The sequence below is a fragment of the Taudactylus pleione genome, unplaced genomic scaffold, assembly GCF_031769625.1.
Source record: "Taudactylus pleione unplaced genomic scaffold, aTauple2 ptg001137l, whole genome shotgun sequence".
Lineage (NCBI taxonomy): Eukaryota > Metazoa > Chordata > Amphibia > Anura > Myobatrachidae > Taudactylus > Taudactylus pleione.
In genome coordinates, this window is record NW_028285538.1 from 4690358 (window position 1) to 4717815 (window position 27458).

The 27458-nt window shown below is 45.3% G+C and overlaps 1 protein-coding gene across 2 annotated transcripts in view; it reads right to left on the minus strand.

Moving 5' to 3' along the window:
• The window catches only part of CACNB4 (calcium voltage-gated channel auxiliary subunit beta 4), a 44168-nt gene that overhangs the window by 8427 nt on the left and 8283 nt on the right, over positions 1 to 27458 (minus strand). The window contains exons 5-8 of one of the 2 annotated variants that reach the window (XM_088462008.1): positions 27346 to 27455; positions 7490 to 7641; positions 6397 to 6492; positions 2520 to 2705 (exon numbers count right to left, since the gene is read on the minus strand). In XM_088462008.1, coding sequence (XP_088318134.1) covers positions 2520 to 2705; positions 6397 to 6492; positions 7490 to 7641; positions 27346 to 27455 — 544 coding nt within the window. Of the gene's footprint in view, positions 1 to 2510; positions 2706 to 6396; positions 6493 to 7489; positions 7642 to 27345; positions 27456 to 27458 lie in introns of both variants that reach the window. The other variant, XM_088462007.1, reaches the window with a different exon arrangement.

Here is a 27458-nt window from a genome sequence, read left to right on the forward strand (position 1 = left end):
GGCGCTGCCATACTTGCACTCAGTGGGGTGTTTCAGCGTAACCTCACCCCCTGCACGCCAATATGGTAACTCCCCACAATCACCCAGAACAGTGGTAATATCCTCCATGACTGTCCTATGTAGGGTGTTTGCTATTGAGCTTTAATTAGGAACAATTCATTTTATTTGGAGGGGCGTTCTGGTCTTTTTTACTGTTTTCAAATTAGTCACATGTCTCTATTTAGGTCAATGATATATTACTGTTCATGTTAAAGTCATGTTCCACTCTGCAGCACTCATTTGTCAGCTAAAACATTGCTTGAGATAAATTGATACATGTTATTTTTCATGATACTGTTGTAAGTTCTGCAATGAGTATCAGGGGCCCACTATTGTGATATGAAACCACTGATGGACAGCATTGCTGCACAGTGGCTAGCATTGCTGCCTCGCATGGCCCTGGGGTCATGGATTTAATATCTACCAGGGGTCTATCTGTGTGAAGTATGTATGTTCTATCCGTCTTTCCGTGGGTTTTCTCCACACACAACCATAGCAGGGCGATAATCTGCCCTGTGCCAGCCTCGCCCCCTGAACATGTGAAACCAAGACATTACAATGATGGGGTTGAATCACTGGGACCTGGAAAAGGCTGAGCTTCCACACAGATCTGCAGTGGCTTTCTAGGCTGCAGGGTGCCGTTTCAGGTAGTACCATATGGGCTACAGTTCACAGAATTCTCCGGGAGAGGGATCCGCAGGATCCCTAACTGGTGCTGCCCGCTTGCACATGTGCCGACGAATACTGGTGCATGCGCAGTCGCATAGCAGTTGGCAAATTGCTGGGACAATCTCCTATCTGAGCCCTTGTCCCGGCGAGTCAATTAATAAATAATAATACATTCAGGTGAATAAGAATTCCTTATCGCCACAAATTGTAGCAATAAGGAATCCTTAATCTTGGGGGCAGACCATAAATATTAATAAATATGCCCTTTAGTGCGTTACATGTGCAGAACTGATTTCCTTTCTTTCTCCTGTCTCTCACACGTGTGGAACTAATTCCTTTAGATATGTGTTAGCACTCAAAGAGAAACAATGTGATGTCTAGGAGCACGTGAATGGCGACATAACACGTCAGCAATCTTGTGCTTCCTAGAATGTCATGCAAATGGAATTCTGGGGCCCCAAATACAAAAGTGAGCGTAGACTGCATCTCGGTCAAAGACCAACTTCTGCATGTCCAGATCTGTGCAGTTTGGTTAGGTAATAGTAAGCGAAGGTTGGATAAGCGAGAGAATATCTAAGAATACTAGGTTTTTTGCTGTATGGCTGTTGATGACAGTCTTGTTGCTGGGCACTTTCTAGTGCTGTCTGGTCAGCTGGTTGGGTGAGCCAATGATATTGCTTGAGGGAGTGGTCAGATGATCAGTATATATTGGCTTGTTGGCATGAAGACAGCCTCTTTTTTCTGGTTCTTTGAAACCTGCCATCCCACCCGTTACTGGTTTTGTTGTGTCACACTAACCTTTTCTTTCCCAATTTAGGGGAGGCGCAGCGTGGCGGGAGTAGGCTGCAGCTCAGTGGCTTTATGTGGCGCAAGACACGTTGTGGAGGCACTTGCCCTCGATGAACCTGGTGAATTTGTCCTGCTCTGTGCGGGGGGACCTGGGCGCTTTTGTACGAAAGCATCTCGGATTGGCCCAAAAGGCCAATGCTAGTGCGTCTAGACGGGGGACGTTTCAGTCATTTCCCGAGTATTTGAGTAAAGTAAAAGCTAGAACTGAGCCTGCAGCGTCCCTTTGCCACCTTGGTTGGGTTAATTAATTAATTAATTATAAATAAAAGCTGTGACATTTTAGCCAAGCTCTTGTTGTCTGTGTCATTATTTATTAGTTTATGTTAAGTAAGCTACACAAGGTTGTTAAGGGTTAGAAACAATAAACCAATGTATATCTTAGAGTACACTGTCGAATACACCTGAGACCTGCAATCTAGAGATTCAGCATCTGTTGTACATGATGCGATGAATCTCCCCTCTGTGTACTTCATTGATACTTTGGGGTTAATTCAGCATTGTACGTATGTGCAAAACAGCAAAAGTGCAAAACAGGCATTTAAGGGGTGGTGCGGGGACGCGGATGGTCGCGTTTCTGGAAATGGGGGCTTGTTGGCCAAGATTTACGGGAGTGTTAAAGCCAGGGGCTGCGACTACAAACGTAGTTTCCTGGCCTGGCAAACCGACGGGCCTGAGTAAGCTGAGGTTTACTCAGCTGGCCGGCGGCCCAGCACCAGCCACCATCACGACCGATGGTCACGATGGTGATCCCAGCCTGCGTCCTTGGTCGCAGTGCTGGGATGACAAATGCAGCAGGGGATGTCATACACCTCCTGCTGCATTTGCATATTAGCAAGGACGGAATTGCAGAGCTGCAGGCTTTGCAGTTCCGTCCTAAGCTGAATCAGGCCCTTTATCCATAGTTACATCTGTGCAGTTAAATTACTGGATGAGAGTATACACGGGCAGCTTACACTTGGTACCTGTAATCCAGAGATTGCTGTTGGATATGACGTAAGTGCAGTAGATCCTAGGTTTCTTCCCAGAAGGGGAGTCATGGGATTGCTGCTCGTGGTGTGCGTGGATCGCCAATAAGCCTCTAGGTACTCCGCCAAGTGCTCGCAGGCATCTTCTAGCTGATTCTCATCCAAAATCACATCAAACATTTCCTGCTCAGCAAACAAACATGCAGACAGTAAATATGTCAGCTCACCCTTTCGTTATTGGAAATACCAACTGTATGTACTATAGTGCTAAATGTGCCTGTCACTCTCATAGAGAGCAGCCATTGTGTGGACTGAAGACATATGGGGCCTGATTCAGAGTTAGGAGTGAGAGCAAAACAAGGAGCAATTTACTCATGGAATACACTATGGTGCAACGTAAGGGGTGCAAATGCAAACTAGTACCAGTGGCGGAATTTACCTAGGGGCTGCGGGACTGCAAAAAAACCAAGCAAACAAGTAACTTTGCACCTGAAACAAATCATGTTGCAATGCAAGGGGTACACATATTTTTTTTGGTTGCAAGGTAAATACTGGCTGCTTTTGCATGTAGCCCTCAAATAATGGACAGCTTAATTTTTACACTGCAATTCAGTTTTGAGTTTGGACATCCCCTCTAAATAATAAATCTCTCTGCACATATTATACAGTTTAGATCTGACCCTCCCCCCTGAGTGGGACATGGTTTTGCCAAGGTGCAAAGTTATTTGCTTTTTTTTTGTTTTGCCTCTAACTCAGGATAAATTTCTCTGCACATTTTGGGTGCAAAAGATCGGTCTAAAACAGACATCCAGTTTCCATCCGCATGCTACAATCGAGTGCGGGAGCCGGCTTACATGCCCGCGAAACGCCCACCGCACCCAGAAACACTAATTTCACTTAAAGTGGGGTCTGTTGACAGATGGAGCATTCCGTACGCACAAGCGATCTCCATCCATGTGCGTCCGCAAGATCCAGCCACGGGATGTAGCCACATTTTCCACTTGTATCGGACTTAGGACCTGATTCAGACCCGCTCACTAGGATGCGTTCGCACGCAGTCAGCCAATTGTTTGCATTCTGTGCATGTGTACGCATCGCAATGCGCGTGCATGAACCAGTGCGAGCAATCGGGAAGGGTTCGCTCCCTGCGCATAGATTGCCCAGCTGAATGAGTGACAGATGAAGCCGTTTGTGGGTGGTAACAGGGGCTGGCCGCTAGAAACAGGGGAGTGAAGATGCGAACGCAGGTGTGCCTGAGCATCTTAACGCCGTTTCAGAGGTGTGCATAATTAAAAGGCAGAGGTGTGCATAATACAATACGTCACCTGGTTGTATTCACTCGCAGTGCTTGCAGCAGGGTATGGTCAACCACAAGTGCTGCGATCGCATCCGATGTTATTCGATGTTACTGATGGTTGCACACACCTGGATATGACGTGCACAAGTGGGCATCTTAAGACAAGCTAGTGGGCGTCTGCATACACAATGCGATCACACGCTAAGACATAGTGGGCGTGCTAATGCCTTGCCGCGCAATCGCCTTCCTTGCAGAATTTCCATACGCATCTAGCGTGCGAACGCATCTAGCGAGTGGGTCTGAGACAGGTCCTTACACTCAGGGCCTTTAAATCTACCTCAGCTGCAGTGTATTATGGTTTTTCCAAGGTGCAAATTGCACTTTTTTTGATTTGCTCTTATTCCTAACTCTGCATCTTGCCCATTAAACTAACAAATGACAAAGAAAGAGCAACAACGCCGAGGCACGAGGCACAATCATTAGGCTGAAAATCGTTTGAGCCCACAAAATGGCTTTGAATAAAGGTTTATGGTGCAAATGTGCATTCAGCGAGTGTTCCACCTGTGCTCCAGCTGCGTCTCAGTCTGCTGCCATTGAGCAGAACAGAATGCAGTTCGAAAAGAACTTTACAGAAGCATTCATTATTAATACCTGATACATGCTGATGCCTAGTCATACCTATGATAACTATGGGTTATTCCAGGGGCGTTTTAAAAGAGGAGGGGGTCTGTGTACAGCCAACGTTTGGGCCCCCTCCTCTCTGTCAGCCCAGTAGATTCTGGCTTCATGTTAGAATCTACTGCGCATGCACGGGTCTCTGGGAAAATGGCGCCCACGCCTTTTCCCAGGGACATCTTTTCTGAGCATGCATGAGTCACAGGGAAAATGTCCGTCTCCATTTTCCCTGTGATTTTTTGCTGCAGGACACCGGAATCTGCAGAAAGGTAAGTATAACTAAATATGGCTGCAGGGTGTGCGGTGTGGGCCCCCCTGGACCCAGAGGCCTATGTGCACCATATACCCTGCACCCATTATAGCTACGCCCCTGTGTTATTCACAGCCTGGCTACCTATCACTCACATTGCCTCTGTGTGAGCATAACCACAAAACAAACAAACACCTTTCACTGCGCAGTACGACTGTCGCACATTCGCAATGGCAAATAATTGCTCAGTCTGCGTGAATATTGGCACTGAGTCTATATCTGAATCAAGCCCACTATCCCTACATTTATTTTCATTTACTGGATTTATTTTTCTAACATAACCATTAATATTGTAGGATTTCCATCATTTCTTACATGTACTAGTAAGTCTGCTGGCAGAGATCACAGTGCGGTACAGTTGCCAATGTTTGACCACTCTATTCCATAACCCCCTTTATCGTCTTCCAAAACTCTCCAGTTACTTTGTTACAATAGCTTGTAGTTTTAGCAAGCACCTCTTGGGGGCAATGTCTGAGGGTATTGGGGGTTGTGGTCAGATCCGGAATGGGCAGAAAATGACAGGTGGCAGATGTCTCATAGCCTGAACAGGGGGATAATATTAAGCTTATTTATGGAAGTGTACTAAGTGAAAACTAGCAGCACACATATCCTTCTGTAACCTCATACGTACATGCACCCGGATTTATGGGTAAAAGACGGCGGCACCTGTGGCAATGCAAATATGTGCACAGTTTGATGGGAGGGGTTTGCCGGATCACGGGCGTTCTAGGCACATTTGCTCTGTGCCCACTTTTGCACAAACATCACAACATAGCTTTCTTTGTTCGATGTGATATGGCGTAAATAACAGATAGCGGTGGAGAAGGTACATTTTGGCTCTCACAGCATATCTGCAAAATGATTGGCTTTTCCCCCATCCCTGATGTGCTAGTGACCAGGCTTCACCCTCATAGCATTTTGTACCTTGGAGTTGCACTTTTGCAAAGTTAAGCTTTAGGTGCATTTCATCCACATCAATAACAAACATTCAAACACAAAAGCGACATAATAAAGACAAGAACATATACATGATACATACTATCTGTACTGTACTAATTCTTTTTTTAAGGCATAAATAAATGTAACCTGATAAGTACTGTAGGGAAAGTCAATGAGGTGACGTTTCACTCTGTACCACACCCATTACTAATGAATTTTCCAGGGGAAGCCCGCAGACCATGGATTAGCCGTGCACCCTGGCTTGCTCCAGCCTGATAAAAAATTGCAGTGCAGGTTCACATTTATATTGGTTTCTTGGGGGGAGATGTATCAAACCTTGGAGAGAGATAAAGTACCAATCAATCAACTTCTAACTGTCATTTTTCAAACACAGCCTGAAGAGTGCAGTTAGGAGCTGATTGGTTGGTACTTTATCTCTCTACCCTCGCTCCAAGTTTTGATCATTCTCCCCCCTACATGAGCCTTTACATTCCCCTGTAACTGGTGCACAGACAATAACTGGAAGTACACTTTTTAACGCCTTTCGCATTTTCCTACCAAAGTAACCAGTGTGAACCTGGCATGGCTTACCAGCCTTCTCCCAACTCTGACGTAGGCAAGTGTAAATGACACACATGCGTATATATACTTACTGGTGGACACTGTGCAAGTTTGTCAGCAGCTACTAACTGTACATTTAGGTGTTTACTTTGGGATTTTCCTCTGGACTTAATGAGCCGCTGCAGTACCTAGAATGACAGAATCTTATTTTAGTCTTTATTTTGCACAGAGCGTTTCTCTTTAGAGAATCTCTATAGGTGGGCACACAGGGCAAGATTAAGTGTTGGACATGCACCCATTTGCCCCACATAAAAATGTGTCACACTTCCATACTGTATATCTGTATTTTGACTTTGAGTGTGGACAGTAGGGTCAGGGAAACTCATTTCTACTGTGTCACATATCGCCTGTACACACTGGCCGACCGGCACAAGATATATTGGCCGATCAATTGATGGGCCAATATATCTGCCAGTGTGTACCCAGCATTAGAGTTTTGTCAGATTTGGCTGGGTGACCTTTCTATTCCCATCAGATAGGAGTGGAGTCACTTTCTTTGTTAATGATGATAACAGCCAAAACTCTGCAGTGGAAGTACTGTATCTAGTCTATACCCTAAATCAGCCCCACAAAAATCTGCAAGCCCAGGATCAGATCAGGGCGCCAGGAAGGGCGAGTTGCGGTGCCATTGCCGGCGTTTCTACAACAGCAACTCTCCCCCTTCGCAGTTAATAGGATTGAGCCCTTGATGGCTCAGTTTAAATGGCAACATTTTGGCTAAAGTTCCTTCCACAAAGTTAAGGCAGTCATTTTTTAAGCTAAACCAATACAGGTATACAATGCAACAGTTCGACAAGAGCTAGAAATATCACCAAGACATGAGGCATGAGGCACCACGTATGCAAATGTAATGGCTAAAAAAATCATTTGTTTTAAAGATAAGAATATTTGTAAACGTTCTGTGGCTATGAAAATACGTCTGTGCTTCATGCCTCAGTGATGTCACAAATTACTAGAGAAATGATAGGCTGCTTAAAACAGGTTCCGCCCACAGAATGACAGGAACTGTTACTTAAGGGCAAACAGATAAAAAGATACAACATGTGGAAATAAAGGAGCAGATATTGAAACTCAGTGTGGATAGAAACAGATGTACGACACGACAGATGTGACAAATACTGTTACCTTTGGAGAAGACACTTTGACGTGAACAATTATTGGTGCTAATGATGTCTTGATTAGTTGTGCTGGATGATTAATGGTATCTGCATCTAGGATTACGAGCTGTAAAGAACGAGCCAGCTCGAAAATTCTCTCTATCTCACTTTGTACTTCAGCTGGGAATAAATGATAGAAACAATTAGTTGTATTATGTAAATATAATCCAATCATATTTGAGCAAGCAAATAACAACAAATAAAAAAAATATATAAATTTTTAATTGTGCTCCTTCATACTTGCCATTATGTTCTAAATAATTTCCAGGGCATGAACCTATAAATCTAAGGACAATACCCTCTATACTATCTTGGTGGATGGAGGAGTGCTACAATCCCCATTATGTCTTGTATCCTAAATTTTATTTATTTGCACTTTTTAAAGTCTCCTCCTTATACATAAAGATGCATGACAAATAACTACATCAAACATACAGGAAATGAGAAGTTTTATTGTCCAGTCGGTCAGTTAAATGGGGACATTTACAGGGACATAAGCAACCAATCAGCTCCTACCTATTATTTTATAGACTGTACATGATAAATGCTGCTTCAAAGCTGATTGGTTGCTATGAGCAACTTCTCCACTGGTTCACTCCTTCACACAATTCACTGCTTGATAAATAGACCCCACAGTATTTTAGGTGGACATGGAACAATCTGCACTTCTCCACAGCGCCCTCTGCTGGTAACAGAAAATACAAGACTAACATTTAAACGGTGATGAATATAGTAGTTAGGAGCCTATGGGGCCCATTTATCAAATGAATATTTGAGGTATAATGTGGCCATGCTAAAACTGTTGCAAGGCATGCTGGGATGTGTAGTTAAACATTTACCAAGTTAAGTTTTTTGGCGCTCGGCCTGATGGCTTACACCATCTCCTGTCCCTATGGGACGATAGCATCTGCTATGCCTTTACTGCAGACCTCTTCACCAGGGCAGGCTCTTATTGGAGCTGCTGTCCTGGCAGAGGATTATTGATACATTTGAACAAAAAATAATTTCTTATCACTGCAACATGCGATAATACAAAACTATAGTTTACGGGGCCCCACTGCCAACAAGTGGTAAATCTACTCCTAGGTCCTATAATTCTGGGTACACACTAGGTGATGTGTACCCAGCCCGACATCAGCAGCGACGGGAGCCGGCATCTGCAAGTACATACACACTTGCCGATGTGGGCAGCGACGGAGTGACAATGGAGGCTATGCTGCATTCGGCAGCAAGGCCCTCGCCAACGTCATTCACCATCGGCCTGCAGGTAATGCGCATCGACATAGCAGGTACATACAAGACGATGTGCCTGATTTATCGGTACGAACCGCCGGATCTGACGACATATCGTCTAGTGTGTACCCAGCTAAAGGTTTGAAGCCAATCTGGAGGGTATGTATGGAAACTGGCACAATAGCAAAATATTATTTTTTTTCCAGAAAATAGGACACCTCAGCTTTCTCAGACTTGTGGCTAAATAAACAGCTGGAGAGACCCAGATAGGTAGCCTAACGTTACTTCCTGGTACAATGTGACGGAGAATAATGGTGCAACCGAAGAACCAACATAATGGCTGCCTAAATTCCGCAAAGGAGTAATTTGAATATAATAAAAAAAATAATGTGTGTGTGTGTGTATATATATATTATATATATATATATATATAAATATATATATATAAATATATATATACAGTCAGGTGCATAAATATTGGGACATTGACAGAATTTTCATATTTTGGCCTCTATTCACCACCACAATGGCTTTGAAGTGAAATAAACAAGATGTGATTTAACTGCAGACTTTCAGATTTAATTTGAGGGTAATTACATCCAAATCAGGTGAACGGTGTCGGAATTACAATGGTTTCTATATGTGCCTCCCACTTTTTAAGGGGCCAAAAGTAATGGGACAAACTAAACAATCCTAAATGTAACTTACACTTTTTAATACTTTGTTGCAAATCCTTTGCAGGCAATTATAGCCTGAAGTCTGGAACGTATAGACATCACCAGACGCTGGGTTTCATCCCTGGTGATGCTCTGCCAGGCCTCTACTGCAAATGTCTTCAGTTCCTGCTTGTTCTTGGGGCATTTTCCCTTCAGTTTTGTCTTCATCAAGTGAAATGCATGCTCAATCGATTTCAGGTCAGGGGATTGACTTGGCCATTGCATAACATTCCACTTTTTAGCCTTAAAAAACTCTTTGGTTGCTTTTGCAGTAAGCTTCGGGTCATTGTCCATCTGCACTGTGAAGCGCCGCCCAATGAGTTCTGAAGCATTTGACTGAATATGAGCATATAATATTGCCCGTAACACTTCAGAATTCATTCTGCTGCTTTTGTCAGCAGTCACATCATCAATAAATACAAGGGAACCAGTTCCATTGGCAGCCATACATGCCCACACCATGACACTAACACCACCATGCTTCACTGATGACGTGGTATGTTTTGGATCATGAGCAGTTCCTTTCCTTCTCTTCTCTTCTCATCACTCTGGTATAAGTTGATCTTTGTCTCATCTGTCCATAGGATGTTGTTCCAGAACTGTAATGGCTTTTTTAGATGTTGTTTGGCAAACTCTAATCTGGTCTTCCTGTTTTTGTGGCTCACCAATGGTTTGCATCTTGTGGTGAACCCTCTTATATTCACTCTTGTGAAGTCTTCTCTTGATTGTTGACTTTGACACATATATATCTACCTCCTGGAGAGAGTTCTTGATTTGGCCAACTGTTGTGAAGGGGTTTTTCTTCACCAGGGAAATAATTCTTTTGTCATCTACCACAGTTGTTTTCCGTGGTCTTCCGGGTCTTTTGGTGTTGCTGAGCTCTCCGGTGTGTTCTTTCTTTTTAAGAATGTACCAAACAGTTGATTTGGCCACACCTAATGTTTTTGCTATCTCTCTGATGGGTTTGTTTACATTTTTCAGCCTAATGATGGCTTGCTTCACTGATAGTGACAGCTCTTTGGATATCATATTGAGAGTTGACAGCAACTGATTCCAAATGCAAATGTCACACCTAGAATCAACTCCAGACCTTTTACCTGCTTAATTGATAATGAAATAATGAGGGAATAGTCCACACCTGTCCATGAAATAGCTTTTGAGTTGATAGTCCCATTACTTTTGGCCCCTAAAAAGGGGGAGACACATATTGAAACTGTTGTAATTCCTACACCGTTCACCCGATTTGGATGTAATTACCCTCAAATTAAATCTGACAGTCTGCAGTTAAAGCACATCTTGTTTGTTTCATTTCAAAACCATTGTGGTGGTGAATAGAGGTCAAAATCTGAAAATTCTGTCAATGTCCCAATATTTATGGACCTGACTGTATATATATAAAACGAAAAACACTTAGAGGGTGTACCTCTAGCTGTTTTTTTTTGTTATCTCTGTTATTTATTGTTATCTCTGTTATTTACTGACAGGGGAGCTACTTGAGTTGCTGCATTATTGTAGTGCAAGATAAAGGCATTGTTTTTATATATATATATATATATATATATATATATATATATATATATATATATATTAGCACATGCAGCCAGGGTAGGCAGGGGAGGCCCGTCTCCCCTGTCATACTTCTGAGATTTGATATAAAAATTATTAGAATAATACAAAGATATTTATAACTTATAAACATCTTCTTTGTTTATTGTAGTCATTTTAATAGATAACACTCACCAGCTTTGTGCAGCTTCTTGGGACTGCAGGGAGACAAGAGATGAGGCAGCAACAGCTCAGCCTCGCCTTTGTATAGTCAGACTCTGCTTGCAGAGCTGGGGGCGGGGCCACATAGCAAACTGCACAGAAAGAGCGCTAAAAGAGGCATGCCTCTGAGTATGGGGGGCGTGCCTTGAGGACTGATGGACACCTTGGATGTGTCATGTGACCAGGAAGTGCACTGCAGTGTTTAGAGATCGGAGCTGAGCAACAAGTGAAGACACAGTGATTAGGGATGGCCATCGGTGGTTTTCCATGGTCACCATCGATGGCACCATCAGTAATAACCATCAATTCAACTATAGTGAACCAAAAATGGTTTGCACCACTCGATGGCCACTGCTGCCCGATGCCTGGCAAGCCTCGGGCCAATGAAAAATGGGGGTGGGAGCTTAGCTGCTTGCCAGGACGCAGGGCTAAGCAGGAGCAAAAAAAAACAACCATCGGGTTCCACTTTGCCATCTATGGCAGAAAACCATTGGCTCTCTGCCATCGATGGCAAAATCATTGACTACCGGTAGTAAATCAATGTTTATTAACCATCGATGGCCATCCTTAACAGTGATGCAGGTAGGAGAATCAATGGACTCTGAAAGGGGAGATTTACAGTGAGTAGGGGATGAAACAGGCTCCCAGCACTGATTGATATATATATATATATATATATATATATACAAAGTCACAGAGTCCGGCACTCGCAGATACTATTCAGCATACTTTTGCGCCTCTCCTGGGTAAGACAATATATGCAGCAAAGTGGTTGCTACATATATATATATATCTATATATATATATATACACAGTATATATTTCCTGCCTCCAAGATCTCTCGCCCGTGCTGCTCCCTTCCTCTGGAACTCTCTCCCTCTCCCTATCAGACTCTCCACCTCTCTACAAATCTTCAAACCAGCTCTCAAGACTCACTACTTCAAAGCCTTCCAGCTCTCATCCTAACCCGCTGCTTACATGCTTCATCCTCACTGTCTACCCTGTCTGTGCCACCCCTGTCTGTCTCCCCCCTATAGAATGTAAGCTCTCACGAGCAGGGCCCTCTTCCCTTACGTGCTTTTCCTTCCCTCACTCATACGATCATCTACTCTAAACTCTCCACAAGGGCACTTAACACTTGGTAGCTGACACCCTGCTGCTTTTTCGAGTGTTAAGATCGCTTCAGCAATGTTTATAAACTATGTTCTTACTCTGTATTGTCTTGTACTGTAAGTCGCTGTTTTACGAGTTTGCTCATTTGTTAATGTACTTTGTGAGGCTGCGGAACCCTTGTGGCGCCATATAAATAAAGGATAACAATAATATATATATATAATATATATATATATATATATATATATATATATATATTATAAGAGACAATAGTTTTTAGCTACAAAGATTACATACACAAAACAATTCTATAGAACAGTCCTGGGGATGCTGCAGGGCAAATGCAGGGGTGCCATGATTTTGTTATCCTGAACCAAATAATTATTTGTGAAAGGTAAAACCAGTGCTTGTGGCTGCCAATCATAAAATATGTGACAAACAGATACACAACCCTGTCCAACACCACAGAGCTGATCCTTGTGATTACAGGTAAGCACAATTCACTTAATTTATTAATTATCGCCAATTTCTCCATTAAGAAACTTTTGGCCTAGGTGTGCCATGAAAAATAAGCTGATATTCTTATTTTTTTATTATTTCTTTTATTCATCAGAGCAATAATATAGTATACATACATAAAAAAATAAAGTAAATAATAAATAGAACAAAAACCTACTAAAGGTAATAATATACAAATAATATAATATAAATACAAATAAGTATTTCCTTCACAAGACAAAACCAAGAAATTGCATATATTAGTCAGAAATAAGCTGATATTCTATGGCGCCATGATTCAGGAAAATTTGGGAGCCACTGCTGTAGAAGAAAATCACATGGGTACAATAATACTAATATACAAATTCCCATCAGAAACACCAAAGTATATATTTGCATTTTACTACAGTTTCATACAAAACCTATGAATAACACAGGACACAGGAAACAATAATATATAATTATATTGTGTGTATATATATATATATATAATATATATATATACACACACACACACACATATATATATATATATATATATATATATATTTTATCTATATTCATCTGCTTCACACAGAATGAAATTATCAAGTTTGAAAAATCTGCATTTCACATCTAATTATCACGTTTCCCAGTGATGGCTGTATATATATCTACAGTGCTTACTATGAGGCTTCAAATATAGTGAGAATATTCACAAGATAACAGCATGGATGTAAAAGTGAACAAATGCAACTAATTGACTAAGCATCCATTTTGTACATAATTATATACACTCACACATACACGTCTATATATATTTATATATAGAACATACTGTATATTGTGTATTGTCCCTGGGACTAGGAAGTACAGAGTGAACAATAAAATACTTTATTAAAACATGCTTTAAAAAATTATACAAGAGGTGGTCGGGTGCTGTGGGCCTGATTCAAAGATGGAAGCAATGACGAAGTTTATGATGTTGAGCGATGTTTTTCTATACTGCGCATGCGCTTAACTCATATTAGCAAGTGCTGCAATGGTCCTGAAACGGCGGTTGCAGCGAAGATTTATTCTCAAAGTGATTGGCAAGCAGAGACCTTTAAGGGAGGTAACGAGGAGGTGGCGACTCAAATGTAGGTGTGTTGTGACCGTTTCCGGGTGTTTCTCAGCCTGCGACTGCGATCCCGTACGCAGTTGCTAAGGCTCTGGCGACTCTGATACCCATTCTGAGTAACCATAACGTTGCTCAGAAATTCGATGATCATTCGATGGTTGCATTTTTCTTTGTACACAAGCAGCGGATCTGAGAGCTTACACATAGGCATCTCAATACACGTCCAGACGACTGCGACATTTGCATATTTTGCACAAAGATTCAGCAGTGGCAGGGTCAGACTGGACCATGGGGGTACAGGGGAAACACCCGGTGGGCCCCACTGCCTTAGGGTCCACCCACCTCCTCAAGGGATCAGGTTCCAGACTGTGCACTTGAATTATACATTATACATATATTACATTAGAATGCACAGGACTGTGGTATCTACAATGCATTGCTGTTATAAATCTGGTACATTATCATGCAGTCACTAGCAATATTTACTATATATATATAGACATTGACAGAGTTTTCATATTTCACCACCACAATGGCTTTGAAATGAAACAAACAAGATGTGCTTTAACTGCAGACTTTCAGATTTAATTTGAGTGTAATTACATCCAAATCAGGTGAACGGTGTAGGAATTACAATGGTTTCTATATGTGCCTCCCACTTTTTAAGTGGCCAAAAGTAATGGGACAAACTAAACAATCCTAAATCTAACTTTCACTTTTTAATACTTTGTTGCAAATCCTTTGCAGGCAATTACAGCCTGAAGTCTGGAACGCATAGACATCACCAGACGCTGGGTTTCATCCCTGGTGATGCTCTGCCAGGCCTCTACTGCAATTGTCTTCAGTTCCTGCTTGTTCTTGGGGCATTTTCCCTTCAGTTTTGTCTTCATCAAGTGAAATGCATGCTCAATCGGATTCAGGTCAAGGGATTGACTTGGCCATTGCATAACATTCCACTTTTTAGCCTTAAAAAACTCTTTGGTTGCTTTTGCAGTAAGCTTCGGGTCATTGTCCATCTGCACTGTGAAGCGCCGTCCAATGAGTTCTGAAGCATTTCACTGAATATGAGCATATAATATTGCCCAAAACACTTCAGAATTTATTCTGCTGCTTTTGTCAGCAGTCACATCATCAATAAATACAAGGGAACCAGTTCCATTGGTATCCATACATGCCCACGCCATGACACTACCACCACCATGCTTCACTGATGAGGTGGTATGTTTTGGATCATGAGCAGTTCCTTTCCTTCTCCATACTCTTCTCTTCCCATCACTCTGGTAAAAGTTGATCTTTGTCTCATCTGTGCATAGGATGTTGTTCCAGAACTGTAATGGCTTTTTTAGATGTTTGGCAAACTCTAATCTGGTCTTCCTGTTTTTGTGACTCACCAATGATTTACATCTTGTGGTGAACCCTCTATATTCACTCTTGTGAAGTCTTCTCTTGATTTTTGACTTTGACACATATACACCTACCTCCTGGAGAGTGTTCTTGATTTGGCCAACTGTTGTGAAGGGGTTTTTCTTCACCAGAGAAATAATTCTTCTGTCATCCACCACAGTTGTTTTACGTGGTCTTCCGGGTCTTTTTGGTGTTGCTGAGTTCTCTGGTGCGTTCTTTCTTTTTAAGAATGTTCCAAACAGTTGATTTGGCCACACCTAATGTTTTTGCTATCTCTCTGATGGGTTTGTTTTGATTTTTCAGCCTAATGATGGCTTGCTTCACTGATAGTGACAGCTCTTTGGATCTCATATTGAGAGTTGACAGCAACTGATTCCAAATGCAAATGTCACACATAGAATCAACTCCAGACCTTTTACCTGCATAATTGATAATGAATTAACGAGGGAATAGCCCACACCTGTCCATGAAATAGCTTTTGAGTTGATAGTCCCATTACTTTTGGCCCCTTAAAAAGTGGGAGGCACATATAGAAACCGTTGTAATTCCTACACCGTTCACCTGATTTGGATGTAATTACCCTCAAATTAAATCTGACAGTCTGCAGTTTAAAGCACATCTTGTTTGTTTCATTTCAAAGCCATTGTGGTGGTGAATAGAGGCCAAAATATGAAAATTCTGTCAATGTCCCAATATTTATGCACCTGACTGTATATATATATAATATATATATATATATAATTTATTTTTTGAAAGGGGCCCTGACCATGCACACTCTAATGGGTAGCCAAGCCTCTGTGGAGGCTGACCACACCCCCTCTCGGGGCTGGCCACACCCCTAAGTATAGTCCCCTATCACTGCATTTTCACGCTGTGCTCTTCATGTCCCAGTCCGACACTGAGCAGCTTGGTGCCATCTCTGAATCAGGACCTGTATCAGTACCCACAGCCCTGACAGAATACGGCCCAACCATGTAATTTCAGCATATCAGGATTATAGGGGGAAGGTTTCTCACAGTTATGTGATGCATGACCGGTCTAAATTGAAAGAAAATGGTGTTGGTTTGTAGAAAGTATAAGTTAAGTATTTTAATAGCTTGTGTTATTAAACTGAATTATGTTGCAATTACTTTTAGTGTAATCGGCTGCTGCTATGCTTTTTCTAGTTAGGCTTCTATTTGCAATGAAGGATTCCATTAAATTAACACAGGTGGGAGAAACGATTGCAATAATATGCAATACAATGTTCACCGGTTTCCTATATGGCAAGTGTTGTTCTTAATCCATCAAAAAAATAAAATATCAATGGAAATATTAAACAGTACATTGTACTTGGTGTTAAAGTTTAATTAAAAGCGTAAGCCCCTGCTGGTTAACATTTCATTCAGGATATTGATTTTTGTGCCTGATCCCTGCTTTTCGCATCAACAACCTTGGCAGGGACTGCAGCTTACATCACTATGTAACTGGATTTGTTTTGTTAAAGTACACACTAATTCAGAGTGACACCCCTTTGTCAGTCACGGTGAGCGGAGCCCGTGTTACAGGGCTGTGTCACGCATCACTTAGGAAAGTGCTTTGGATGCCTAGCATTCCGGAGCACCACTCATAAACTGATTTTAAAACTGAACTGTTACATGAGGAAATGTGTACAGACAAATATGTCTAGCTCATGCCAGCAACAATTAGCCTGTGATACTACTGTCCACTCAATGAATATAATGACAATAACATTTTATTTCCCAAATAATCATGCAATCATACAGATGAATGCAAAATACATATAGTTATGTAAGAGCAAACAGTGGAAATAAAAGACATAGGCCCTCATTCAGAGCCGCTCGTAAGCGGCAGTACGCTCGTTCCGAGCGATATTTGCACATCTGCGCATGCGTACGGTTTTTAGTACGCATGCGCGAACCAGTCAGTGCGGCCGAAAATCGTTTGTTCGCTATATAGCGAGTGCCTGCTAATTTGAGTGACAGAATGAGGCGTATGTGGGTGGTAACAGGGGAAGGTGCTTGAAAAGGGGGAGTGGAGATCAGAACGCAGGCGTGCTTAAAGGTCAAAGCGGGCGTTTTATGGGTGTGCATAATTAATACAGCAGCGTCATTCACCACGTCACTGGGTTATTTTATAGTCAGAACTGCTCGCAATATTGTGGTTGAAAAAACCAACCACAAGAATAGCGAGCAGTTCATACGCTGTTCGATGTACTCGATTAATCTAATAAATAGCGGACATGACGTATGATGCGAGCGGCCAGGGGGCGTTTTTATCAAATAAACGAGCGTATGTTTTGCTCGCTCGTTCAGACATGGAGGCGGCAACAGACCGCAAAGAGCGAACGTTTCATTTGAATAGCCACCCCCTTTTTATGAACGAGCGAGCGCTAATTGCGAGCGGCTCTGAATGAGGGCCATAGCTTTGACCAAGCAAATACTGTAACAATTTTATATTCCCTATACTTATACAAGACATGTAGTGGCATAAATCTCAGCAGCATTTGCCCCCAGGCGTCAGATGTGGACAGGCCCGCCAAGAGCCGTGGTGGGCCTGGGGTAACAGGGGGCGTGGCCTAATTGCGGGAGGTGTGGCCACGCCCCCTTCAAAAAAAAAATTCAGTGCTGGCAAAGGGGGCGCTCTGAGCCCCCTCAGCCCGGTGCAAAGCCAGGGGGGGGGCGCGATCAGTGTGATCACTCCCCTCAACACAGGCATAGGAGACTGCTGTGGCTGCTGGTCAGCAGGCACGAGCAGTCTCCCACTGCAGCTCAGCTGGGCCGCTGTGAGGAAGGGGGAGGCGGCGTCGGACCCGGGCCTGGGTAATTTGTACCCGCTCCCCCTCCCTCTCGGCGCCCCTGGATGTGGAAGCGTGGCAACAGTAGGCGGAGAGAGGGTGGTGGAAACTATCATCTATAGAGGTCTACATACTAATTCATGGAGAGAGATAAAGTGGACGCAGATAAGGGGCCAGATGTATTAAGCTCTAGAAAGTTATAAAGTGGAGAGTGATAAACTACCAACCACTTCCCTGCATGTAGTAATGTGCCCCTGTCATTATCAGCGTTTTTATCTTAAAGATAGGAGCGCCGATGTGCACTGACTTTTCCGACAGCTGCAGCTATCGATTTCGACAGCAGCAGCTGTCGTTGCCGCATGCACAGCACTGTCCCTGGCTGTCAGTTCCGACGGCCAAGGATTGTGTATACAATAAATAAAAAAAAAAAGTTTTTTTATTTTTTTTGTATTAGCCGCAGGTGTTGCTGGGAGCAATTTGACTGCCGCATGCGCAGTATGCATGTAGACGCCGGTCAGTGACAGCGGCCCCGCTAAAAGAGGGAGAACATGATTCTCTGAACAGGTGAATTAACATTCTCCCACTTCAGAAAAGTTCTTTTAATACATGCGGATGTTAAGAGGACCGGTTTCACCGTGATCCCGTGGCGAAGCGGGTCCACACAAACAACGGCGCATGCACAGTATGCATGCAAGCATGTCTCTTTACAGACTATGGGGGAGATGTATGATGTGGCCATTAAGAGGACCCTCTTCATCGCAATCCACATCATACATCTCCCCTATAGTCTGTAAAGTAACAGTTAGGAGCTGATTGGTTGGTATTTTATCTCCATCCACTTTATCTTTCTCCAAGGCTTAGTACATAGAATCCTTAGTCAGAAGCCGCATGCTGCCTGTAGCTTTAGAGGGGTAGCAGATAGCCATTTACACACTGTGGGCCTGATTCAGACCCGCTTGCGAGCGCTGAGCGCTCGCAAGCGGGTCGATGTTGCCCAAGTGCGCATGCGCGAGACCTAAATAACGACGGCCAAGCCATCGTTATGGGTCTCGCACGAAAGGGGGCGTGCTGTCGATGGTGATTGACAGCACGCCCCCTTTGGTGGGCGTTCCCATGGGAACGCCTACCGTCTGGTGCCGGCCCCACTGACATCACTAGTAATGTCAGTGGGAATGCTTTTGGCTCTGATAGAGCCAAAAGCACTCCAGGGCTTGCGGCAGACAAGACCCTACCACAAAGGTCTCGTCGCAAGTCCGATGGTCGCGATGGTCTTGACCATCGCGACCATCATTTTGGCTGCTCGCTATAGCTGTGGGTGGTCACCCACAGCTATGCAAGCAGCCAGGAGGCCGCTCCAAAAAGTAAGAGGGATGCCCTGATTCAGAGCGAGCACTCTGTCAGAGCGTCCGGCTCTGAATCAGGGCCTGTGTCTACAGTCCCTACTCACCGTGAGCCGGGGATAAAGTTCGGTGAATGAGAAAAATTAGTCTTTTACAGGGGGGTGGGGGGTAGTAATGGGTGGGACAATCTTGCCTCAGGGCACTGGGGCCGAACTTCCACCACTGAACACATATATCTAGGAAAGCCACTCCAACACTTCTGTGTTGTACAATGAAGCTTCCTGGTTTTATTTTGACCCAGGACTTCAAGCTCAAACAATGAACGCCTTCCAGTGTGTGTCCTCACAGGACCTACTCCAATGGCGTAACTACCACTGAAACAGCCAATGCAACTAAGGCAGTCCAATGGGACATCTCCATTCACTGCATAGGCCAAAGGTTCCCAAACAGGGTCCACCTTGGTGGCAGGTCCCACACTGCATCATGTATTGTCCTTGTTCCGGCTGTTGCATGCAGCTGGAAATCCTGTCTAGTCTGATTTCAGCTCTAAGCTGTAATCTTGCCTGTCTGTCTGTGTGCAGACTTCAGCGGCACACTAATTGTCTCTCTGTGTGCTGAACCCAGCTGCACACTAGTAGCCTGTCATTAGGAAAGGCTTTTTGCAGAGAATGGCTCTGATTGGATCCTGCATCTCATAAGTTACAGTCAGCCCTGCACTCAGTGCCGGTTATACTGTCTGACTACCAGTGTATGTTGCTCTGTTCACAGTTTCCTGAGTTCTTGCAGGTCTACCAAGTTCTACTGTTATGGTATCCTGATCCTGTCAGTGTTCAACCCTGCTGTATTATTACCACAGTCCTGTCTAGTCGTATCAGTCAGCATTCAGCTAATGTTTCCTGCAGTGTTCTCCACCTCGCTGCCTCCAGTTTGTGTTCCTGCCGCGTCTGAGTACACCTGTCTGCTGTTTGGTTCCTTCACCTCGGCCTGTAAGGCCGCTTCTAGCCGAGTCAGTTTATTGCCAGCTATTCTGCCAGCAGTGTTCTCCACCTCGCTGCCTCCAGTTTGTGTTCCTGCCGCGTCTGAGTACTCCTGTCTGCCGTCTGGTTTCTGCATTATGGACTGCTATGCCTCGAACTGTGTTAGTACTATCAGGCTCAGTAGCCGCACTTCGGCTGTCTCAGTCGCATCATGGCGACTAGGCTGCATCCTAGTCAAGTCCATACCGGCTATCATAGCCACATCTCAGCTCCCAGGCCGCATCCTTGCCAAGTACATCTTAGCTCACAAAGCTGCACCTCGGCCACTGGGCTGCATCTTGCCAAGTACATCTCAGCTCACAAAGCTGCACCTCGGCCCTCAAGGCCGCATCGGTTGGTTCCATTTGCCCACGGCCCTCAAGGCCGCTCTATTTGTTGCTGTCTCATCTCGGCCCTTAAGGCCGCATTGGTGTGTTCCAGTCGCACATTGGTCCTCAAGGCCACTCCGTTACTTCAAGTCTCATAGGGGCCTATTTATCAAGACTAAAATAACGGTGTTAAGGAAATTTTTCCTTAATTGTTGTTTTGTAGTATTTATTAACACACTTAAGAAAGGAGATATCACTGATATCTCCTGGTTAAGTCTGTCTGCGTTAATTTCCACACTCCCCATACATTAGTAAGGGAATGTAGAAATTAGGCTATTCATCAAATTCCGAAAACTATGTATTTTCGGAATTTGATGGTGTTACTATACGCCACTGTCAGGTGGCGTATAGCGGGCTAGACTTACCTGTTTTCAGCTGGGCAGGTCCTACTCCGGCTCGATCCGTCGCTCCTGGTCCCTCAGGCTCCGGCTGTGTCTTCTCCCCACCGCAATGCTGCTACTGCTGCCGGGTAGCGTCTTCCCTCTGCTCCCCGGTGGCACTTGTAAGTGCTTCTTCAATTAAATGTTTATTTACTATAAACAGTTAAATAAAGAAGCACTTACAAGTACCATCGGGGAACAGAGGGAAGGGGAGACGCTGCCCGGCAGCAGCAGCAGCATTGCAGCGGGGAGAACATAATAAAGTTATATAAAAAATAAATATATCTAGAGCTCCCTCCGCCTGGCCGTCCTTGTAGTGGCTGGGGCCGGGCAGGAGGTCGGGATCCGTGGCTGCAGCAAAACAGCCGGCCAGATAGGTGGGGGGGTGCGAGGACATAGAATTTTATGTTCAATTACTGCAGCTGTGATCAGTGCTGCGCATGTGCCACTTTTGTGAACGGTACGGCGCATGCGCAGCACTGATTACAGCTGCGGTAAGGTAGGACTAGGCAGGGAAAAGTATCTATTTTCGGAAGACCTGTCATTGGAAAAATGACAGCTTCTCGGAATAGATAGTTATGGAGAGGAGGAATGATGAATTCCTCCGGTAACTAGGTAGAACTCCATGCGAGTTCTAAACCTAATTACCCCCAACGATATTTTAGCAATGATGAATAGGCCCATAACCATCTCGGCTCAGTAGCCTCACCTCGGCCTGCTAGGCCACACCTTGAACTGTGTTTGTACTCAGGGCCGTAGAGAGCACCGCGGGGCCCCCGGTAAAGAGGGGGCATGGCCTAATTGCGGGAGGCGTGGCCACGCCCCCTTGAAATTAATTTTTTATTTAAAAAAAAATACTTTTTCAGCGCCGCGAAGCAGCGCTGCTCGCCGGGGAGGGGGCGCTGTGAGCCCCTCAGCCCGGCGCAAAGCCAGGGGGGCCGCGATCAGTGTGATCGCTCCCCCCCTCAGGCATAGGAGACTGCTGTGGCTGCTGCTTAGCAGCCACGAGCGATCTCCCACTGCTTCCCAGCACACGCTGTGTGCTGGGATGCTGCGAGGGGGGGAGGAAGAGGGGGGGACGGGGCTGGACCCGGGCCCACGCCGGGCCCCCCCTCTCGGCGCCCCTGTTTGTACTACTGCCAGTGTTCTTGCCTCATCATTGTAACTTGTCTGTGTCTTGTTTGTCCAGTCCTTGTCCGTATTTTGCCTGTCTTGTCCTTGTCTGTACCTTGCCAGTCCAGGCTTGTCTAGTCCAGGCTGAAATCCTGCAATACCACAGTCCCGGTCTCTCCTGCCTAGCAGCTAGTTATTATTGTCCAGCCACTCCTTGTCTGGTGCACCATAGTCCCTAGACATTCCTGAGACTCATCATCTGTTGCTGCTGGTGTGCCCTGTCCATTACACCTGTTTTAGTACTATTACCTGCAGCCTCACTCCAGCAAGTACCAGTAGTGGAAGGATTGCCACATCTCTATCCAGCCTTGTCCCTGGTCAGCAGTCCTTACGATTCTCATCTTGTGTAAGAATCGTAACATCAGGTTTTAGAGATATCCATGGTTAAGCAAAGGTGACTTAATTAGTACCTCAGTCCATTTGATTTAACCACCTGTGCTCAACCATGGATATCTCTGAAACCTGAACTGTTGGGGAGCCTTGAGGACCACGTTTGGGAACCTCTGGCATAGGCTCTTAAGAGCCCATTTTCATTCCAGAGCAGGGACCAACAGAGTGGATGGACACGTATTACTTTGCCCCCACACACAATGCCTGTGCACACACATGCATAGACATATTGCGTAAATAAAGCAGTTGTTTTTTATAAGTATTTCCCTCAGTCTTGTCCTGTGCATTTCTTTTGTATGGCCATACAGTCTGACAAAAAAAAAGAAAGAAAAAAAACAGAGGATATATGAACTTTAATTTATATACAAGTGTATTTAACTCTACAGTCTTCTCGAATCACTTCACTGCACTGTCTGTGATCTGCCCTTTTACTATCTAATGACGTCCATACATTTGCAACGGATTGCCGCAGTGTACCATTTTGCCGACGTCGGGGCCAGGGGATCAGGAATATTCAACACGTTGAAAGATATTGATACCCCAATCCTGACAAGAAAATGGTTATAATTGGCAAGTTGGGAATTTCTCCATTTAGAATTTCACCGATTCCCCTACCCAACCCCCTTCCGGGAGGGAGCTATAGGTCTTTCACAGTGGGGGTGGCGTTTTGCTGCAAAAGGGGAGGGGCATGGGACAGCGTAGGGAGTTCGCATCATAGTGGCCCCACCCCCTTTTCACAATGCCGCAATTAACGACACTGTCAAGCAGGGGGCGGGGCCAGGATGACCCGATCAGGGCCGGTTCTCCCGTTACGCAGCTGCATAAGGTGCCACATAGTGAAGGGCGCCGTACCATGCGGGCCACGGGCAGACTGTGTCTCTGTGACATAGCTGCACCGCATGTGTAGCGCTGAATCGGCGCCCCGGCGCCGGCAGCTGTGTGTTTGCTTTAGCAGCTGATGAGAGTCAGACAGACTCTCATCGGCTGCTGCTCCCACTGCCAGAGCCAGACATCTTCCGGCTCCCGCAGTGGGTAATGGGAGTGATGTCATGACGTCACTCCCGTAATGCAAAGTGGTGGACGGAGGAGCTGATATCGGCGGTGGGACCAGGAGTAGGAGTGGGTTTCAGGTAAGTGGTTTTTTTTGTAATTTTTTTATTACGTCTCTACTGCGGGCGGGGGGAGGTGGATTACTACTGGGGGCACTACAAGGGGGGATTACTACTGGGGGCACTACAAGGGGGGATTACTACTGGGGGCACTACGAGGGGGGCTACTACTGTGGGCACTACAAGAGGGGGGACTACTACTGTGGGCACTACAAGGGGGGATTACTACTGGGGGCACTACAAGGGGGGATTACTACTGGGGGCACTACGAGGGGGGCTACTACTGTGGGCACTACAAGAGGGGGGACTACTACTGTGGGCACTACAAGGGGGGATTACTACTGGGGGCACTACAAGGGGGGATTACTACTGGGGGCACTACGAGGGGGGCAACTACTGTGGGCACTACAAGAGGGGGGACTACTACTGTGGGCACTACAAGAGGGAGGACTACTACTAGGGGAACTACAAGGGGGGACCACTACTGGGGGCACTATATAAAGGGCACTGCATAGGGGGTACCACTACTGGGGGCACTGCATAGGGGGGAGTACTACTGGGGCACTATATAAGGGGCTTACTACTGGGGGCACAAGGGGCACTGCACAGGGGGACCACTACCGGGGGCACTGCATAGGGAGTGCCACTACTGCCACTGGACGCGTTTAACTGCATAGGGGGGGCACCAACAAATATACTCGCTTACCAAAAAATTTGGGCTAGGGCCTGCCCTGGACGCGATTCAGCGCAAAATCACATCACAAGTCCCCCCTGCTGCTGGGGTTTATCGTTGAACGTCGAGTGAGTCACCGGGGTCCGGGAGGCTTGCCTGTCTTTCCAGGGGGGGGCGGGAGCTCCACCCGATATTCGGGAGGCTCCCAGCCGAATCGGGAGGGTAGGCAAGTATGATGCAGCACTGTCCTCATTTGCTGCATTTCCTAAGCACTACCATGAACATTCTGATGACCTGATTGGCTACGGATAGTTCCATCCTGTTCTCTTTCAAATTGGGACACATGGATGAGTAGGAAGATTGAGAACAGGAAAGTTATGTGACCCCAGTCACTGGTATCTTATATATGCACTATAATGGGCACATTGGATGACTTATTTCTGCCTGCAAATTCTGTTTTAAAACATTGGCATAAGATGATGTTAGTGGCTGCTCTCCACTAGCAGTAAATGACAAAAGCATCTATGTTGCATAACAGTGACCAGAGGTGTCTAACAGCCTCAATGCATCCTGAAAGTGGTAGAATCATTAATAAACCTCAGACACCACTCTAACTCGGGTTGTACAGGATTTCCTTATCAGGAAAAATAAAATGATATATGGAATAAACAAAGAGAGTGAAGCTGGGTACACACCGAACAGATATATCTGCAGATGATGGTTGTTCATACACACTGAACAACCATCATCTGGCCGCAGGTCCCACTGGCCAATGATCGCACGCGGCCTCCGCTGCAAGTGTATGGACAGCACGATGGACAGATACATCTGCAGATATATTGGGCATCGGCTGTGCAGCACAGCTTATGCGATATGTCTGTGAACGACGTTATTCACAGACATAACGCTGGTACACACTGGCCGACAGGTGCACGATATATTAGCTGATCAATTGATTGGCCAATATATCTGCCAGTGTGTTCACAGCATAAGGCAGGCAGAATGCTTTTCACAAAAACCAAACGATCAAAAAAATATATATGCTGGACACAAGAGCTTGCAATCTAGATATAATTTATGTGATAAAAATATCACTAAATGCGTTCGCTCGCACCCTGCGTATGCAAATCTAGCGCACGCCCAGCAAGGCATGCGATCGCACGGCAAGGCATTAGCACGCCCACTATGTCTTGGCGAGCGATCACTTAGTGTATGCAGATGCCCACCAGCCATTCTTAAGATGCCCACTTGTGCACCTCATCTCCTGAAAGTCCTTGAAAACATTGGTACATCGAGCACCATCGGATGCGATCGCAGCGCTTGAGGTTGACTATACCCTGCCGCAAGCACTGCGATCACTTCAGAGTGAAATCCCACCAAGTGACGTGTACTATGACGCGCCCTTTTAACTATGCACGCCTCTGAAACGGCGTTGAACGTTCGCACCTCCACTCCCCCGTTCCCAGTGGCCCACCCCTGTCACCACCCACACACGACTTCTCCTGTCACTCTGCTGGGCAGTCTATGCGCAGCGAGCGAACGCATCCTGATCTCTCGCACTGGTTTGTGCATGCGCATTGCGATGTGTACGCATGCACAGAAGGCGACTATCGGCCAGCTACGAGCGTTCGCATCATAGCGAGCGGGTCTGAATCAGCTCCTGAGTTCCAGGTTGTGAAACGGGATCCTTTTGGACCTCTACGGCCCTGTTAGGCTCCCTCCGCTAGCCATCGGGAACTCCGTGCGCATGCGTGAACCCCAGTATCACTGATACAACAGTAATGGTGATAGGGATCGCGAGTACAGCTGATATTCGGATCAGCCATCTCTGCATCGGAGCCATAATGAATTGCTCCTGTGTTTTTGGAACCACCTCTGCTACTCGCAGCCTGTTGGATACTAAATTAGCATTGTGGAACGTCAGTGCTTAATAAATAGGCCTCTAAATAATATTGCATTTTAGTCATATTAATATACAAATTGCATAAACAAATCACGGCTAACTATATTTCAGGTAGATTTTACTATTTTATTATTTAAGATTAGGGGGCCCATTCATCATCACTGATGCAGGTGAAAATTTTCACCTGCAATTGTAAAATTTAAGTTATCGGGCCATTCATCAAGAAGGTAAAGCAGAGATATCTCCTGCTCACCTTCCTCTGGCGGGATGGCCTGCTGTCCACATACACTAGTACAGGGGCAGAATTCACCAAGCTCCAAAAATACAATATTTTCATGGCTTGAGTGCGGGAGTCCCGGGTTACGAATAGGGATCCCTCCTCCCCTGTCCGGCTCCTTCTGTCGGACGTCGGGGCTCTTGTGCGCATGCATGACCTGTAGGCATGGGCGCCGAGACGGGGGGTATAGTTTACCCGGGCCCAGGCTTGCTAGAGGGGCCCGGGTCCGGTGTCCCCCCCCCTCCCTCACAGCAGATCACTGCAGCAGCCGGAGCAGTCTCCTATGGCTGTGGGGGGGAGGGGGGCATGGCCACGCCTCCCGTGATTAGGCCACGCCCCTCCTTTACCCGGGCCTGACCAGGCTCTCTACGGCCCTGCCTGTAGGTCACGTATGCGCACTATCGTCACTGCTTCGAAAGGGGCAGTGAAGCTGCTCGCGGGACAGATGATTTTCAAATTCCGATAGAATAGACCCCAAAGTGTTAGTCACCATGCTGGCTGAATTTAACCCAATATATTGTATATTGACTATTCCCAAAATTCTTACCCAAACTGGACCTTGTGTTTGAACGTTCAATTATCGCCCTTCTGCTTGGATTATTTAGAACTGATCTCTTGGCAAGAGAAATGTCTGCAGTCACCCTTGTGATGGATATCCTT